The sequence below is a fragment of the Megachile rotundata genome, chromosome 12, assembly GCF_050947335.1.
Source record: "Megachile rotundata isolate GNS110a chromosome 12, iyMegRotu1, whole genome shotgun sequence".
In the NCBI taxonomy this organism is placed as follows: domain Eukaryota; kingdom Metazoa; phylum Arthropoda; class Insecta; order Hymenoptera; family Megachilidae; genus Megachile; species Megachile rotundata.
The window spans coordinates 10,982,587-10,998,811 of NC_134994.1; the positions used below are offsets into that span (position 1 = coordinate 10,982,587).

A 16,225-nucleotide genomic window follows, 5' to 3' on the forward strand; every position below is an offset into this window, starting at 1 on the left:
ACATTCATTAAGGTAAAAAAGATACCGATTTGTATGACATAACACTATAATTGTACGTAAGCAATGTTTACTTCAGGTTATGACAGTTGCGCTTACATTTAAATGCGGTTATGCAAAAAACATAATAAGTGCATGTTGACTAACAATCACCACGTAACACTTTTATAAGCAAACAAAGATTTTTCTAGAAGTAAATGAAACAATACTGATCTATATTACATCGTACCGCCATTATGTCAAACCATGAAAAAGCGCGCGAAACTGACCTTACCCCACAATGTATGAATTTTTTCAATATGATACAATATAGCAAATATTAACTTTTTCAAAGTATAGAATCTTAATGTATTCATAAGCCTTTTAAAAATATAAAGGCTAGGCATGCAATGATAGTTCCTTGAACTAATTAGAACACAAAATAACAGTGATAACAGTTGAGATAACTTATTTAAGATAACAGTGTTTTAGCATATTCAAAACCACTTATTTATAATCACAGTTAATAAATATTCTCATAAAATTATGAAATACATCTGTAAATACATATAAAATAATATAAAGCTTACTTACAATTTACGTGGAATTGCAGCTATGAAGCACGAAGTCGACACTTCAGGCTCGAAAAACGTAAATAAGTTTAAATTCATAATAATACTTTACAAAATTAGGTCGCTAATCACTTGAAACGTTTATCACGACACAAAACACTATGTATTAAGTAAATTTTTTCGTTTTTAACGAATTAGAATAACAACGACGCAACCGTGCGTAGCGCGCCGAAACTCCGTACTGCCGCGCACACTCTGGTGCGCAGCTATTGGTCATCCACGTGCGCGGTATTTTTAAAACGTGCAAAACCCAGTTGCACCGCGTTCACCGAAATGAAAGTTCTACTGTGTCTTCGTGCGAGTCCTTACGAACCTTCGTAACTCTGCAGGTGGGGTACATAACAAGAAGGGGGATGCTGGAACCCACGCGCGACATTCTCCCGAGACATTTAAACTAGAACAGTTCCTGATCGTGTCCAGAAGACGCTACACGGTTTGTTTTGGAAAGCTATCGGGTCGGTATTTCCTCTTTGCGCGGGTGCAACATAGTGTTTATACGAACACGTCAATCTCGATTAAGCCAAGGATTAGTGGTAACAATTGTCTCTAATCATTGTCCGTGATGATAACGGTAAGTGACGCGATAATTGATCAAGTTTAATAAAACATTTTTTAGTTTCTGTACGACGAAGTACAATGACATCATTTTACGTTTTTCGAGTGTTGAAATCTGATCCCTTCGATAGATAATAGGTGAAACCGTGTGATGTAAATACGTATATGCCTGGTCAAGTTTTAGACTTTTATGTAATAAAACAAAGACTGCATGCACGTTTGCATCACGCGTCGCTTCCACATTTAATTGGACACGACACTTGATTGGGTTAATTTCTAGGACGTTGCTCATTGATGTAATTGAACGTCAACAATTTTTCCATGGCTAACACGGCGTAAATGCGCGACTAAGATTTTCTCGATTACTGTTAATCACTTTCGCTCACGTGATTTACCGTCATCGCAATTATGCGGTACGCAATACATTGCATCTTTAATCCTTGCTTGTCTGTTTAACATGCAACAGGGACTTTCTAAATGTTACTCTTCTATGGATGAGCCATTCATACAAATTCCACCTTTTCGTACATTTTCTCTCACGGTTTTCTGTTTGTTGCGCCGTTCCCTTTTGTATCCGAAACAATCGCTGAATAGCATCCGAGTAATTAATCCGTTCTAAATTTGAAGGAGAAACTAAAAAATTTTCCATCGTTTCCATTGCGTTTGGTTTCGTTACCTCACAATAGGCGTAGAATTAATAGAAGCCACTTCAACTCGCGAGTGAAGGTGAGCGGAAAGGAAGGCGAAAGGGTGGTTTGACACGCACCGTCGAACATACGAATATCTCTAGTCGCCTGGCTATCTTGGGTACAATAATGTTCTTTTCAAGCACAAGTGCACTCTTTCTATGTGAGGGTTATGAAACTGAACGATCCGGTTTCACTCGTGATATCGTTACATTCTAGATCAACATCGATTGAAAAACATTATCGAGCCTAACAGACGTAAACCAGCACTCTATTAACCAGAAGTAAATAACAGATTATGAATATCATTCGATATCGTGTGTACAATAGACTCGTTCAGAAAATGTAGGCACCGTTACACATTCCATTTCCATAGAAAAGTTGCTTTTCAGACGTAGAAGATCAGATATTTAGAGATTTGAAAATGTTCTATTTGTTGTATCGGATTTGATAATATAGTAGATAAATAGTAGGGTACTTCCTCGACACTTAAACCACAGGAAGACTATGTAGAGCTGGAGTGTATGTGAGGCACGTGATAGCAAGTGAAAGAGATCTGTCTACAGATCTATCAGAATGCACAATTGCGCCCACATGTTCTATCAAACGTTCGTTTACAAAGGACCACGTAACATGACAAATTGCTGATAGATTGTAGAAAAAATGGAAAGAGAGTAGCTTTCACTTGAAATATGAGCATCAGAACGTTTACTTTCTATGAGCATTCGTGTTTGAATGTATAACAGAATGGCGAAATCACGAATAGATGTATGAGCGAACCAATTCATAGACATGTATTGCGTACATCTGCACACCAACATATGCACGCACACGTATGTGCACATTATGATACGCGTCCGAAGATGCTGCCTTCATGATCGCTTTCAGCTTCACTTTTAAACTCCCTTGACGTATGAAGTGCTCGTGTCGAAGGATAATTGTTTATTTCAGTGGACATTGCTTCACGTGATGTTCTCCCATCGACAACAACCGTTCCGCGTGTCTAACAGTTTGCCTAACACTGGCTAGATGATATATATTCCAATGAAGATGATACACGACTCGAGACTGCAAACAAATAGCTGCTCCAGAGATTATGCTTACATCGTTACCTTATACATATTTGCAGTGAAATATGTTCCAGCATATCAGCCACTCGTGATTATCGTTTACGACCGGATTACCTGGCTGCATTAGCTGCTAGAATGCAGAGTACGCAACTCATTTTTGTCGAATAAAGTCAGATCATCTACGTGATTGTAGTTCCGTTTCACTCGCAGCAGGACCCGGTCTATGATGTCATAATTTCGTAAACGCGATGAAACGTTCACGTTCGGTTAAACCATTCGGTTTAGTTTAGAGTACAAATATTGGAACTTTAGTCCAGATTCCTCAACTTTCCAATTTCTAAATCCTCCAATTCCTAAACATACAAACTCCTAAACTTCAGAATTTCAAAAAATGACCTTGTACGTAATTATTTCGCCTAAGGAAGTCTACTGGACCTTGACCCAATTTCGTGTTACAGTAATGAAAATTTCTATGGTGAAAGTAAATTGTTTACGTCTGTGCACATGGTCTCGCATCGTAGTTCGTTTTATATTTCAACTTGCAAATCATCAGGAAGTGCTTCGTAATTTGAGAGTTTTAATTACAGATGAAAGTGGTAATCCTCCTAGTTGTGGTAGCAACAACTGGAGCTTTGCCCCTCTCGAAGGTGCACGTGAAATTCATATCTCCGCCGCATATTTATGAGCACGGTATTACGACAGATGGTTAGTTCGTAAATGTAATTACATCGCGTGTCGTTTAAAAATCACCGTTAAGTATAATTAATGCTTCTCGCAGGGGACCGAACGATCGATCAGAGATCTTACATCTCCATCGGTAGGAGAAGCACGACAGGAAGCCCAAGGGAGTTTGGTAATATTTTTATTTATGAGTGCAACATAATTACGTAACATTAGTAGTCTGCACAATTTTGCTGATGTTACGAATTTTATCAAGTAATTAATTTACACATTTGACGAAAATTAATTAAACTTTTAATATCGGTGGAAGGTTAATCTGCTACGATCAATACGTTAATTAAAACGTATCGCCGTATAATTTTGTGTTATGAATATTTATGCAGGTAAACGTCTGGGCAACAAAGGCAATGCACCCGTGGATATTAAGCGAGAAAATGCTGAAGCTCTATGGCCAGTAGGTGTCTTTATACCGCCGATAGATATAAATGACCTTGGTTACAGCTCACGTGAATCGAGGCACATGACTCCTGACTTTTCCAACGGACTCAGTAAGAAAAACCTATGTTTTAATCGAACAAAAGCTATAAAAATACAAAGTTTCCAAAATTTTCAGAGAAATTTATTCGTGTTGTGTTTAACGATGTTTCAGCCTATCACGACCCCTATCTGTTAACCGGTAAAAAAGCGATGTTGACAGTAAAATATCTTTATGGCCAAGGCGAATTGTTTTATGACGACATTCCGCACGAAAGAGCGCTGCTAAAAAATCAGGAAGAAAGAAGACGAAACGGCCTGTTCGATCTAATATTGAGAAGCTTGAGAACCACCTCTCCGTTCTCAAGGAAGTCTTAATGTAAAAACATTTATTGACGACGATATTATTTATTTGCAAACTCATTAGCGTCTTGATAAAGGAAAAAGGTAACATCGGATGCTGTCTACGTGGAGCAGAATTTTATGAAGCTATAATTAAGAAAATCCTTTTTGTATTTTTCTATTTAACGTATGTCGCGCTATTTAACGTTGACTGGTTTAGCGTCGAAATGTTCTATTATATCGTTTAACGTAGCAACAAATTCTTGTCTGCATCAGCTGCGGATTTAATTAATCCTGCACTCGTTAAACCTGTTAAAAGCGGATCATGCTCGAAACAGATGTACCAGTATTGTATACAAGTATCATTATTGCTCACGAATAATCTGCATTTAACAGTTTCACGAGTGTAATGTACGCAAATTGCGGTGCATCGTGTTATTAATACAATTAAAACATTGTACTAATTTGTGTATAACGTTCCACTCGGATTTTATTATGTGAAATGCGTATACCTCAATTTCATGTGATTATCATACATAAGATATAAATAAAATTAGCGTACAATTTTTACACACTGCTCGTTCGTTTAAGATCAACAACCGATATCCTCTGTAATATCACATCACGTACGGATACAAGGAACTCTTTGTACAATAATATACATTCGATTCAGTTCTAACATCCTTAAACGAACCATCGAAGTAATACAGCGAGTGTTGCAACGATCAGTCCATTGGAAATATTTAATCTCGTCGTACCGTTGCACAAATCTCCGAAACAAAGACACATGTACACCTTTTTATAATTCCACACCGTGTAGGCGCATCTTTCTTCACCGTCGTCGGGTCCACGTTGGAAGCATAGTCTTTGAGTGGCTGTGCCGTATTCTGAGAAAAATAATACCGTTTAAATAATACTCGTACTTGGCCAATGAATAATACTCATAGATAATAAAAATTAAATGGAAGTACAGATTATAAATCTGGACCTGGTGCAACTAGGTGGGGACTGGATCTCTCTAAATCTAGAATTTAGCTTTTCATAAAATATGAGGTCAATGTTTAAAATTACAAAGTTCGAAAGTATGACTCAGTATGACTAACACTAGGGTCCAGACATGTATTTTGTATAGTATTCATACCATTATTTAAGCCGTGTCTCTCGATAATTTTACCACACCATCCAGAAGCGCAGGGCACAGCATCGACCCCTTTTTCCATTTCGATCTCTGTCGCGTTCATAGTGAAAGGATCCTTGCATGATCCTAACTCTCCTCTTGATCTACAATTCACACATCTTCGGAGTAAACCTAAAAGGAAATACCAATAAATTATACCACGATTCAAGTAGCTCGTACCAATTCTATACTTGTTTCGTCAGACTGATTCTTGTGCATTTTCAAATAAAACAAAAAAACAGTTTACGGAAAGGATGCGCCATCCAATAAATAGCATGGTATGCAGTGAAAGTGTGACATTGTCCACAATGTGTACACATATAAGCTGCATGCATGAAACTCACCGGTTGTACAAGGCAGAACCAAGCAAAGAATCGCGAGTACCGCAACAACAGCAGTCCGAAGCCTCATTCTACCGATAGTCCGTCTTCGATTATGATCTGGTCTCAATTTGCTCTCAATCGTGGATCGTGAGTAATGCAACAAACAGACAGGAATCATCCAACACGGCCATTTTGAAACTAAACTATGAAGAGCAGACACCGTGCAGTTGTCCCTCCCATGGCTCCTTTCACTCGGCTACCTTTAAGGTCATCGCCTGTTTGAACAGATTGTGTCGAGGAAATTGTGCCGAGAAATGTGGCTCTGTCGGTAAAAGAACACGACATCAAATAGTAACATAATAATCAAGGAAACAGTAGTGCTTAAACACCTGACGCATACCAGTCATCTAATATAAATTTTAATCGATCAGTGGTTCTTCGTCTTCGGTTGCGATGTTTTCAGGTTGCATTACTTTAAACTTCTCTCTGTTTCTAAATGTGTAAACCAAGCCACTGCAGTAGCAAATTGAACAAAGTAGGAATATAAATCCTAGATATCCCAAGTGGCGTAGAAATTCTAAAAAAAAAACGTGTTAGGGTAGAGAATGTTATATCGTGGAACTGGTTTGCGAAAGAACCTTACCCTGCGTTAGCAGTCTAGTTTTAGGAACTACGGTGACTTTTAATTGCATCATGTTAATTGCATCGACGTAGCACGTGTAGTTCCCTTCTTCATGGGTTGAAACATCTGATACGTACACATAGAAAAATGTGAAGCTATGTAACACGACTTGTAATATAAACTTTGAAGAATAAAATAAACTAGAAATTTTCCAATTCCCAAATATGAAACCTTTGGAATTCGAAATTTGTCTAAAATAACATATCTTTGCTACCTATGAGATAAAGTGTTCCAAAAGCGTCCACTATCACACGTGCCTCCGGGTCTAATTTACGAAAAGATCGTTGCACACCTTTTTCCAATGTAATCGAATCCTTTTTCCACGATACCTGCGTATCGATGGTCGACCTGAAACGTTTATGATTATCGGAGAGAAACATCTCGGGGAGCACGTATGAAACTACTCTGGGCAAATGACGGTAAGATAAGCTCCTTCGGCGAGTACATATCGCTTAAGGTATTTGAACTTTCGACCCTTCTTCTTCTTCTCGCGCGGACATTTCTTGCACGTTTCCTTCAGTATGAATTCCGGCAAATGACGAACCGCGTTGCTGATAGCAGGGAATTCTTCTTCGAGTAGAATTGATCTAGAATAAAATATTTTAGGTTTATAGCTTCGCGTGATTTGAAGATGTATTTCAGATGTATTTAAAGATGCGTGTTTGAAGATACTCACTTGCAAGGCAAGGAAGGGGATCTTCGAAAAAATTTGACTATTGAGGAATCGCTTTTGTTGGCAATCGCCTGTAATCAGTTCAAAGTGACACAACTTAAATAAATCTATGGAAAACATGATTAAACCATAAGATTTCTAGATCATGATAGATATAGACCATGTCTATATGTCGTTTTAATCGACAACTTCCAGTGCTTGTTTTATATCCACGGTTATGAACGCAATGTTCACATGGACCCCATGGTCCCCATTCAGAAGTTACCTGCAGCGTTACACCGGCCTCTCGAATTTCAGCCAACTCAGACATTTGGGAGACCTAAAATCTCAAACGATCAATATGTAATGTCAATATTTCGATAAGTTGATAAGAGCCTTACAGCAAATCGCGTGGTAATCGATGCTAAATATATTTCGCGATACTTCTCCCAATCGGTTATGTTTCCCTGTTCCGTGTACGATACTCCGTGCTCTTTAAAGATAGCTGTTACAAAATATTTAATTAATTACGTATCAAGATAACGATATTTTGCAAATACTTTATTTACGTTCGATTCTGTAATTGAATTTATTTTCCACTTCCTGTCCTTCTACCCCGTGGCACAAATAAATTCCAGCATCTGAGGTCGTGAAATTTTTTATCACCAAAGATAGATCGATATTCGTGTAAATTCTATTGTAAGAGGAATTATTGTCCATTCCTAATTCCACTTCCTTTTCAGGATTTTCTCTGTAGCGATCTTGATAGTACCAAATTTTTGACTGTCTCTCCTCTTTATCGTTGCTGTAAAATGAATATAATCATCACGCGGCAGTCTTAATTAGAGTTGTTTTCTTTGATACCAAAATCGACATTCCAAAACAACGATCGTGTCGAGTTCGGTACTAATAAGCAAATATTCGTCGTTTTCTTCGGTCGTTATTAATCTTTCTTTATTTCGGCAGTATTTGGCGGGTGCCACAGATGTTTCGATCGAGACAATATTGTCGGTCTTAACCGACGTCATTATTAATAACCAAAAATAACATGTTTGTAACATGTTTATCCGTGGTAGTCATACGAGTTAAGTTAGTAATAGAATATGCATTATCGTGTGAATAATATCGGAAGTATATACATATTTATACATGCGTTCATTAGCGATATCGCTCATTAGTATTACAAAACACTTATTACATATTTAATTCTGACGACATACGTAAACATTTATATAAATTAAATTATCCTATTTCCCAGAATTTTAAATTATAAAACTTGAACATTTGAAATTTCTATATCGCAATATTTGAAAATTTAAAATCTTTATGGATCAACACCTCGAAGGCCACGTGATCTGACCATTACTGGAGTACAATATAGCAATATTCATTTTGTCCACAAAATCTATTCAAATACTCTTTTCTTTCCGTTGTTACATTATACGTTATATCGCATACGGCCATAAGATACATTTAAAAATTTCGCGATATCAGATTTAGTATTTCAAAGGTAGTTTTCGACCAATCATAGCGTTTGGAACGGCGGAAAAGAACCACTAACGAAATTCACCGCGAAGCGGGCGAGCTCGACGGAAACATACCCATGATGCATCATTGATAGCAACATGGCGGACGTGATTGAAAGTAAGTAAAAGTTAACTTATTCTTGATAAAATTAATATAATAAGGGTTAATTAAAAACAAAAAGTAGCTGCATAAGAATAAGAAACATTTCCAACTCTACTGTTTCGATGCGTAAGAGTTTTTTGAGCGATGTTTACGAACTTGCGATTGATGTTTTAATTGCGCTCAGAAGGGTCTGGTTTAAAATTTCAAAAATGACCAATACACAATTCAAGCGGGACAACGAAGACCTTTATCATTTAAGTCTCCATTTATCAAACGACACTTCGGAGACGATTATTTGACAGTTTACTTTATAAACTTTACAATATCAACGATTCTATAACTTTTGTCCTAATGCGATAAGTATACATACTGTTTACGGAACTAAGTATAAGTTTGGTTATGTCGACAATTCGGAGCAGAACGATTTCTCTGTTTCTCTCGGACGTACGATTTGAATAACGTTCTGATAATGGAGTTATGAAAAGAAGAAAGCGCGCAAATGTTACGTTTATAAATAAATTATTGTATTTATTATTACCAATAATTTGATATCAGTTTCTTATAAATGATGATTCTTCAAGAGCATACTATGTGTAAGATTTAGAACTAATAATTTTAAGTAATGTTTAAAATAGGGAAACTATAACGTCGTTAAAAAATAGTTTTCGTAATAATAATTAATTAACTACTTTTATATTCTAATGATTGTTAAATATGAACTGCTAAAATGTGTTGGTTTATTTAAATCACAAGTAGTAGAGCGTGGTGTAAAAATATGGTGTTATATAGTTACATAAGTATATCTTTAAATTCAATACAAAAGTAATCCTTTTATTTAGGTGAATCTGCAGAAACATTATTATCCATGAAAAATGATGGATATCCATCGGTCGACGAAATTAAAACCGAGTTGATCGATGATGATACGATGGACATGGATGACCAACAAATTTCAAATAATTCAACTGATTCACATATGGATACAGAAGAATGTGATCCATTAACTGAACTAGGTCCTGCTGCTTTAGGACTTCAAAGAGTAGGAACTCAACCTCCACCAAAACCGAATCCTCCTACTCAGCCTGTGCAAGTTTTGAATCGGAGAGGAATGCCAGCAAGAATAAGGAAAAAGAATAAACTATTTTATGATGATATATTAGTTAATCATCCACACCACAGGTAAATTTGATGTTCTTTAATTTATAAATATATTTATAAACAAATTTCATAAAAACATTAACTTCAATACGTGTTGTAGAATCAAAAAGGATTCATTACATCCAGATAATAAGCAGTCTCCAAAAAAAGTAACTAGACCATCTCCTGCAAAGAAACACAACAGAATATCTAATGAACCAAAAAAGAATAATAATATATTAACTCAGTCCTTAACACCTACAATGACACCAATTAAACAAGAAAAAGAACCTGACAAACCAATGCAACCTTCGTCTCCAGACCGTAAAATTGGGCAAAAGATTGGTATGAGATTGAGGAACTTGTTAAAATTACCAAAAGCTCACAAATGGGTTTGTTATGAATGGTTTTACAGTAACATTGATAAGTATGTATAAAAATTGAAAGTCTATTTGCATTTTCACTTTAACATCGTATAACCTAAAATCCTTTATTGTAGAACACTTTTTGAAGGTGATAATGATTTTATGATATGTTTAAAAGAATCGTTTCCGCAATTGAAAACCCGAAAATTAACGCGCGTTGAATGGTGCAAAATCAGAAGAATGATGGGTAAGCCACGAAGATGTTCTCAGTCATTTTTTGAGGAAGAAAGACGAGAATTGGAAAGGAAAAGACAAAAAATTCGAATGTTGCAACAAAGGAAAGCAGCAGATATTAACAGTTTCAAAGATCTACCACCAGAAATACCGTTACAATTAGTAATAGGTACCAAAGTTACAGCAAGACTGAGAAAACCACAAGATGGATTATTTACTGGAAGTATTGATGCTGTGGATACTAGCAATAACACTTATAGGATAACGTTTGAACGTGCTGGACTTGGAACACATAGTGTTCCAGACTATGAAGTACTGGTACGTATGTAACCGTTTTGTAACATACGAATTTAATTTCAACCAATATAAAACTTTAGTGATTATTTACATCAACATATAATTTACAGTCAAACGAACCACCAGAAACAATAAGTGTTGCCTCGTTTGCACAAAAGTTCAGACCCAGACACGTGCAATATGTACCATCTCCGCCGTACGCGATGAAATTAATGTCGCCGCGTTTAAATAGTGATCCTTTAATATCAAATGCTTCCGTGTCTTTACCAAAGAAATCTCATATTGGTGGAACAATGAATGGTTATCCTTTAAAATTATTAGAATTTATGGTTAAAGTAAGTAAAATATTATCTGCTAAAAAAATAAAGATTAAAAAGTTAAGAGAAATGAATAGTGAAGCAGAAAAGCGGCGATCTTTTGGAGAATCACTACCACCAGATTTTGAAAGAAGATATGCGGGGTATTTAGCTCATACATTATTTTTATACGACTTTCAACTTCGTGCATTTTCGTGAACATTTATATTGGTTCCAGAATCGTGGTTGAGCTAGAAAAAATGAATACTGCTCTCCAAGATTTTCTAAACGATGTCCAAGAACTATGTCAGGAAATGGCTCCTGAACCTAGTGTGGCAGCCATGTTGGCACCATCTCACCTTCGTGAAAAGTGCAGACAAGAAGCGGCTGATATGGTTAATAGAAATAATGTTATCAACGATAAAGAACCTGGAAAAATGACACAATTAGTTACAGATTTGACGGCTCTTATGCTTCAAGTAAAGGTAGCACGAAATATTTTAAATACTATTACTCGTAATATCGTTATTCATATAACATAAGTATCTTCGTCTTTCAGAGTTTATCCGATTCAGATCGAAATGCATATGAATTGAAAGTATTGCAAGGGACTATGGAACAGATACGCTCCAAATTAAGTCCACAAAACCAACAAGTATTTCAGAACTGTGTCGAAATACACATGCAACATATACAGTTAGGTCTTGGGCAAAGAGGTGCCCTAACACCATTTATGGCCCAAAGGGCTTAGCAAAAATGAAAATAATTGTCAATATACCCACAAAATATGTACATTACTGAAACATAATACCACAATATTTTGTAAGAAAATTCAACTTTATTTTATTATCTTTTTATATAGGGCATATCAGTAGTAAAGAGTATCTACATCAGGCCCGAGCAATTCGATGATCCTAGAACAATTAATTTTATTACTACGGGCGATGACTCGTCAATGGTAGTAAAACCTAAAGGAACAATGGCCACATTTTGGGACAAGAGAACAATACAATAATGTCTCTTACCAAGAAAAGTGCGCGTCTTTCATGGCTTCTTGGCGTCATTAACGGACGCTATACAAAACTGTCTACGGATCGAAAAGTATGAATTGCTTAGATCTGATCTATATTACTAAGATGCAAATATATGGTACACTACTTTTGTACATACAATGTTTCTAAAACTGTTTTTTTAAGTCATATTCTATAAATAATTTTTAGAATAATGTGCTGTGCTGTTAATTGCATTAAACATTTAAGAATGTTCATGTTTGAAAGATTTACATACCAATTTTACGATTTAAACATAAAAAATTACATACTTATTTAATTATTAAATTGAAGTTAAATTGACATTGCTGTTGTAAATAAAACAGGCATTGTGCAGTGGCAGCTTTCATTAACATTATACAAGAATTTAAAATTAAATTATCATGCTAGAAATGAAGCATTTTATTTTATAAAAAAATAATTTAATGTTCTTTTGCTTATAAGTAGTTGAAGAAAGTAATATATCATTAATACATTAACATTTTTAAAAATAATTTCTTGTAACTCTGTACATTAGAAGATATATGCGTTTAATATTGCATAACAAATTGTAAATACACTATGAATGATGAAAATTTTGTCTGAAATTTACTTTATTTATACTAACCAAAAACTTTCAACTAATACGACAATTTTTATTTACGATGTTTGAATGTATTTATTGCTTATAAACGTGATTAATCGATGAGTGAATAATACATTTAAACATTGATGGGTCTATATGTAATAAAAAAAGAGCAGGTGAGTTTTAATTTATATAATAAAATGTAAATATAGGAACATGAATATTTATCATATTCAGAAATGAAACGATTAACTTTTATTATTCGTTTGAAGTAATCTTCAAATATTTTTAACAACTGTTTCAAAGAATTTTCCCCTCGTATCACCAAAATTTTTAACAAACTTCATTCGAACATCAGTGTTTAAACTATAGGAATGTAAATTACAATAATCATATTTACTCACATTCTGTTTACACCAGTTAATTTCCTTAACTCGCTAGCAGTACAGTGAAACTTCGATCCATCGTTTCTCGAATAATCGATATCGAATCGCACGTTCCTTCGTCTACAATTTTCCCGCATTTATCATTTAGTTCAGTAAGTACATTCAAAAATGACGGATAGAGGTTTCACTGTATTTTATATCAAAACGTTCATCAAATACACAGGTAATATTTCACAAAAATACGATTCTAAAAACCAATATAATTCCAAAAGACACAATATAAACTATAAATATAACAGATATTTTTAAAGATTTGATGTAATGTTGTTTATGTTTGCGAGATACAATATAAAAGAAGTTCAAACTAATATGTACAATGAATTCATCATATACTTGTCACGTTACAAGTACTGCGATAGATTTACCAACAAAAAAAGTATTTTAATAAGTCCAAACTGATTCACATTTATTTTTGAATGATACGTTCGTATATTAACATTACTCATAGCAATGATGTCATGCCACTTATTTTATGCAAGAATAAAAAGTATTCAAATTAATTTACTTCTACTTTACATTTTCTTTTATATTATGCATTTAGGATAAAAATCATACAATTAATGTGAGTAACAACAAAATTGTGTGATTTAAAAAAATCATTAGTCACTGTTCAACACAATTTTATTACGTTGTTTCCTGTATTATGTTATTCTGTTATTTACCATTCTTATTTTGTCCTTATTTTTTATGTTTATTAAGTGCCTCAAACAATGCATCAGCATCTTCCTCTGTTTTTACTCTTAACAAAACTGGTACTGGAGGTGGTGTTGATTCAGGTTTTGGTAAGCAAACCAACATTATTGTATTTTTGTTCATACGTTTTGTTGGAATACTCTCGGTTAATAAAGTATTGAGCAATAAATTTCCCAAAGAAGTTTCGGCGCGTACTAATAGCTGTGTTTTATCGTTTGGCGTTGGCTTTAAAAACAATGTTCCAATACCCCTGTCGCTAAAGCTACCATCTTTTTTAACAAACACTTTACACCTGTAAGATAATATAAGAATCCATTTTATAAGCAGCAACGTTAAAGTGACACATCCTCTATATATTAATTAGAATATATTGAAAATAATACCTTTGTTGATATATGGCACCTTCTTCGGTTACTAGTTTAAAGTCTGTTTTTGGCGGTTCGTCGTCTTCATCTTCTTTTTCTTCATTTTCTTCAGTATCTTGTGGTTTTACAGCTTGGGCTCCAAAAGTGAAGGGTTTCGCGCTACAAGATAAAAGATTGTTATATTTTTTATATTTGTGCCTCAACTGAAAAGTTTAAATAAATTACCTTCCAAAACTAAAACCAGTTGATGTATTGGTAGTAGTGGAACTTTGACCAAAACAGAAGGTACTAGTATTTGTTGCAGAAAAGGTGCTGGTAGCAGTAGTTTTTGCATCTGATTTTGATTCTTGTTCATCAGATTTATTATCTGGTAATGATGATTTACTCAAAAATGGATTCTTTTCATAATTCATACTTCCAAATATATTTTTAGTACCAGGTTTTTGATCAATGTTACCAAATACAGATTTAGGTGCATCTGAAGTTTGGTCTGTATTACTAAATATGGATTTATTACTATCTACAGTATGTTCTGATTTTCCAAATATGGACTTTGAGCCTGTATTAATATTGCCAAAAATTGATTTGTCAGTTTTCCATTCTGTCGTACTGACAGTAGGTTTTGTATTTATTCCACCAAATGAGGTAGTATCTAGTTTCTTTTCAGTGTTTGCAGCATCCTTACTATCATTAGTAAGGGTAGGTTGTGCTTGATCTGTTACATGAAATCCCCTCTCCATTTCATTTCCATGTTTTGATTCAATGTCTTTAAGATATTTTTCATAATCTTTAAAAATAGGTGTTAAAATACAAAACGGATTAGCATCAACATGTGTTTTAATCCACTGTGCCACGCTTTCATTTAAACCTTTCAACTTAGCAAAATATTCTGAAGACTTTTTAGTTTTATTTTGATCTTCTTGATCAGGAGCACTTTTTTTATTTGTGGATGCACTCAATGATGTTTGTATTTCCGAACTTTCTTTTTTATTTGTGCCATTTTCATTACTTTTGGGAGCTTCGCTATTTGTGGGAGCTTTGCTGATATTTGCTTGTGTTTTTAAGGAAGTATCATTAGCATTAGCATTAGTACTACTATTAGTTAAGAATGTAAATAATGATGTATTAGATGTATTGGGCGACGTTTTAAAACCTGTAAATGTACCAAACGCACTTCTGGTACCATCCTAAAAAGTTTGTAGAAAAAAATGTATATAGATTTGAAGATAGAAATATATGAATAAGATGGTATTTACTTCTCCACTTTGCAAGCGGCGCTTAGCTCTTTTTACAACTCTTTTCTCAAGCACATCATCAGCTGCCTTTTTAAAAGTTCCTGCTTCTTCGGGACATTCTCCTTCATCCCAATTATCGTGATTTAATTCTGTGGTTGCAGACCTCTTGCTAGCCATTGTTGTAAACACACTTTTTTAAATACAGCCACTTGAACATTTTTACAAAAAGCAAGATAAAGTTGAATTAAATGTTATACATGTGTATATAATATAGATTATATAAGAATAATTATTATAATAAATATAGAAAATTTTTCATTACATCATACTATATGTACATAAATAAATGTAACTGAATATTAGTTGTTATAAGCGAGTAAGATATAATAATTTATTAGCAGAGAAAAATTGTAGCATAACCTCACACCTAACCTAAGTAGAAAGAGCGATATACAGATTTCCTATAATTAAAACATAAAAGAAATAATTTCATAATATTTACCGTAGTATGTTTAAAACCATAGATAAATTAAGTAAGATAAATTCGGTACATTTACAACGATATATGTGATTATAGTACATAAGAACTTCTACAAAGTTGAACGCTAGTATACAATTTTTTGTAGTACGCGCATGCGTATTTTTGATTATGCTTATACTACAT

The 16,225-nt window shown here is 34.4% G+C and overlaps 6 protein-coding genes across 12 annotated transcripts in view; 2 read left to right on the forward strand and 4 right to left on the reverse strand.

Moving 5' to 3' along the window:
- Positions 1-802, reverse strand: part of LOC100879920 (cell adhesion molecule Dscam2) — a 234,992-nt gene extending 234,190 nt beyond the window's left edge. Inside the window, exon 1 of one of the 5 annotated variants that reach the window (XM_076537965.1) lies at positions 571-802. The gene's annotated coding sequence lies outside the window, so the exon portion shown is untranslated. The remainder of the gene's footprint in view (positions 1-570) is intronic. The other 4 variants (XM_076537962.1, XM_076537969.1, XM_076537967.1 and 1 more) reach the window with 4 other exon arrangements.
- A 198-nt stretch (positions 803-1,000) lies between these two features.
- On the forward strand, positions 1,001-4,986 carry LOC100877280 (uncharacterized). The gene is made up of 5 exons (XM_012282837.2): positions 1,001-1,179; positions 3,507-3,624; positions 3,698-3,772; positions 3,984-4,148; positions 4,250-4,986. Exons 1-5 carry the CDS (start codon positions 1,171-1,173, stop codon positions 4,450-4,452), a joined length of 570 nt encoding a protein of 189 aa, XP_012138227.1. The 5' UTR covers positions 1,001-1,170; the 3' UTR covers positions 4,453-4,986.
- A 114-nt stretch (positions 4,987-5,100) lies between these two features.
- Positions 5,101-5,812, reverse strand: rtv (QVR superfamily protein rtv). Its single transcript, XM_076538223.1, has 3 exons — positions 5,785-5,812; positions 5,558-5,725; positions 5,101-5,303 (listed from the first exon to the last, which is right to left on the reverse strand). Exons 1-3 carry the CDS (start codon positions 5,810-5,812, stop codon positions 5,101-5,103), a joined length of 399 nt encoding a protein of 132 aa, XP_076394338.1.
- Positions 5,584-8,583, reverse strand: LOC100877163 (QVR superfamily protein rtv). Of its 2 annotated transcripts, XM_076537982.1 has the most exons (11): positions 8,115-8,583; positions 7,820-8,055; positions 7,652-7,755; positions 7,432-7,590; positions 7,275-7,342; positions 7,003-7,185; positions 6,813-6,946; positions 6,560-6,664; positions 6,317-6,493; positions 5,938-6,238; positions 5,584-5,725 (listed from the first exon to the last, which is right to left on the reverse strand). In XM_076537982.1, the coding sequence occupies exons 1-9, from the start codon at positions 8,309-8,311 to the stop codon at positions 6,336-6,338; spliced, it is 1,344 nt and encodes a 447-aa protein (XP_076394097.1). In that variant the 5' UTR covers positions 8,312-8,583; the 3' UTR covers positions 5,584-5,725; positions 5,938-6,238; positions 6,317-6,335. The 2 variants fall into 2 exon arrangements, with proteins under 2 accessions (XP_076394097.1, XP_076394096.1); XM_076537981.1 differs by having other exon boundaries at positions 5,938-6,191; positions 7,820-8,119.
- Positions 8,584-8,755: 172 nt separating this feature from the next.
- Positions 8,756-12,832, forward strand: LOC100877054 (protein lin-9 homolog). 2 transcript variants are annotated; one of them, XM_003702285.3, is made up of 7 exons: positions 8,756-8,894; positions 9,719-10,058; positions 10,138-10,443; positions 10,516-10,933; positions 11,023-11,372; positions 11,447-11,693; positions 11,768-12,832. In XM_003702285.3, the coding sequence occupies exons 1-7, from the start codon at positions 8,876-8,878 to the stop codon at positions 11,957-11,959; spliced, it is 1,872 nt and encodes a 623-aa protein (XP_003702333.1). In that variant the 5' UTR covers positions 8,756-8,875; the 3' UTR covers positions 11,960-12,832. The 2 variants fall into 2 exon arrangements, with proteins under 2 accessions (XP_003702333.1, XP_012138209.1); XM_012282819.2 differs by lacking the exon at positions 8,756-8,894 and adding an exon at positions 9,333-9,472.
- A 222-nt stretch (positions 12,833-13,054) lies between these two features.
- Positions 13,055-16,216, reverse strand: Nup50 (nuclear pore complex protein Nup50). Its single transcript, XM_003702282.3, has 5 exons — positions 16,064-16,216; positions 15,583-15,769; positions 14,552-15,513; positions 14,345-14,485; positions 13,055-14,253 (listed from the first exon to the last, which is right to left on the reverse strand). The coding sequence occupies exons 2-5, from the start codon at positions 15,736-15,738 to the stop codon at positions 13,947-13,949; spliced, it is 1,566 nt and encodes a 521-aa protein (XP_003702330.2). The 5' UTR covers positions 15,739-15,769; positions 16,064-16,216; the 3' UTR covers positions 13,055-13,946.
- Positions 16,217-16,225: the final 9 nt, after the last annotated feature.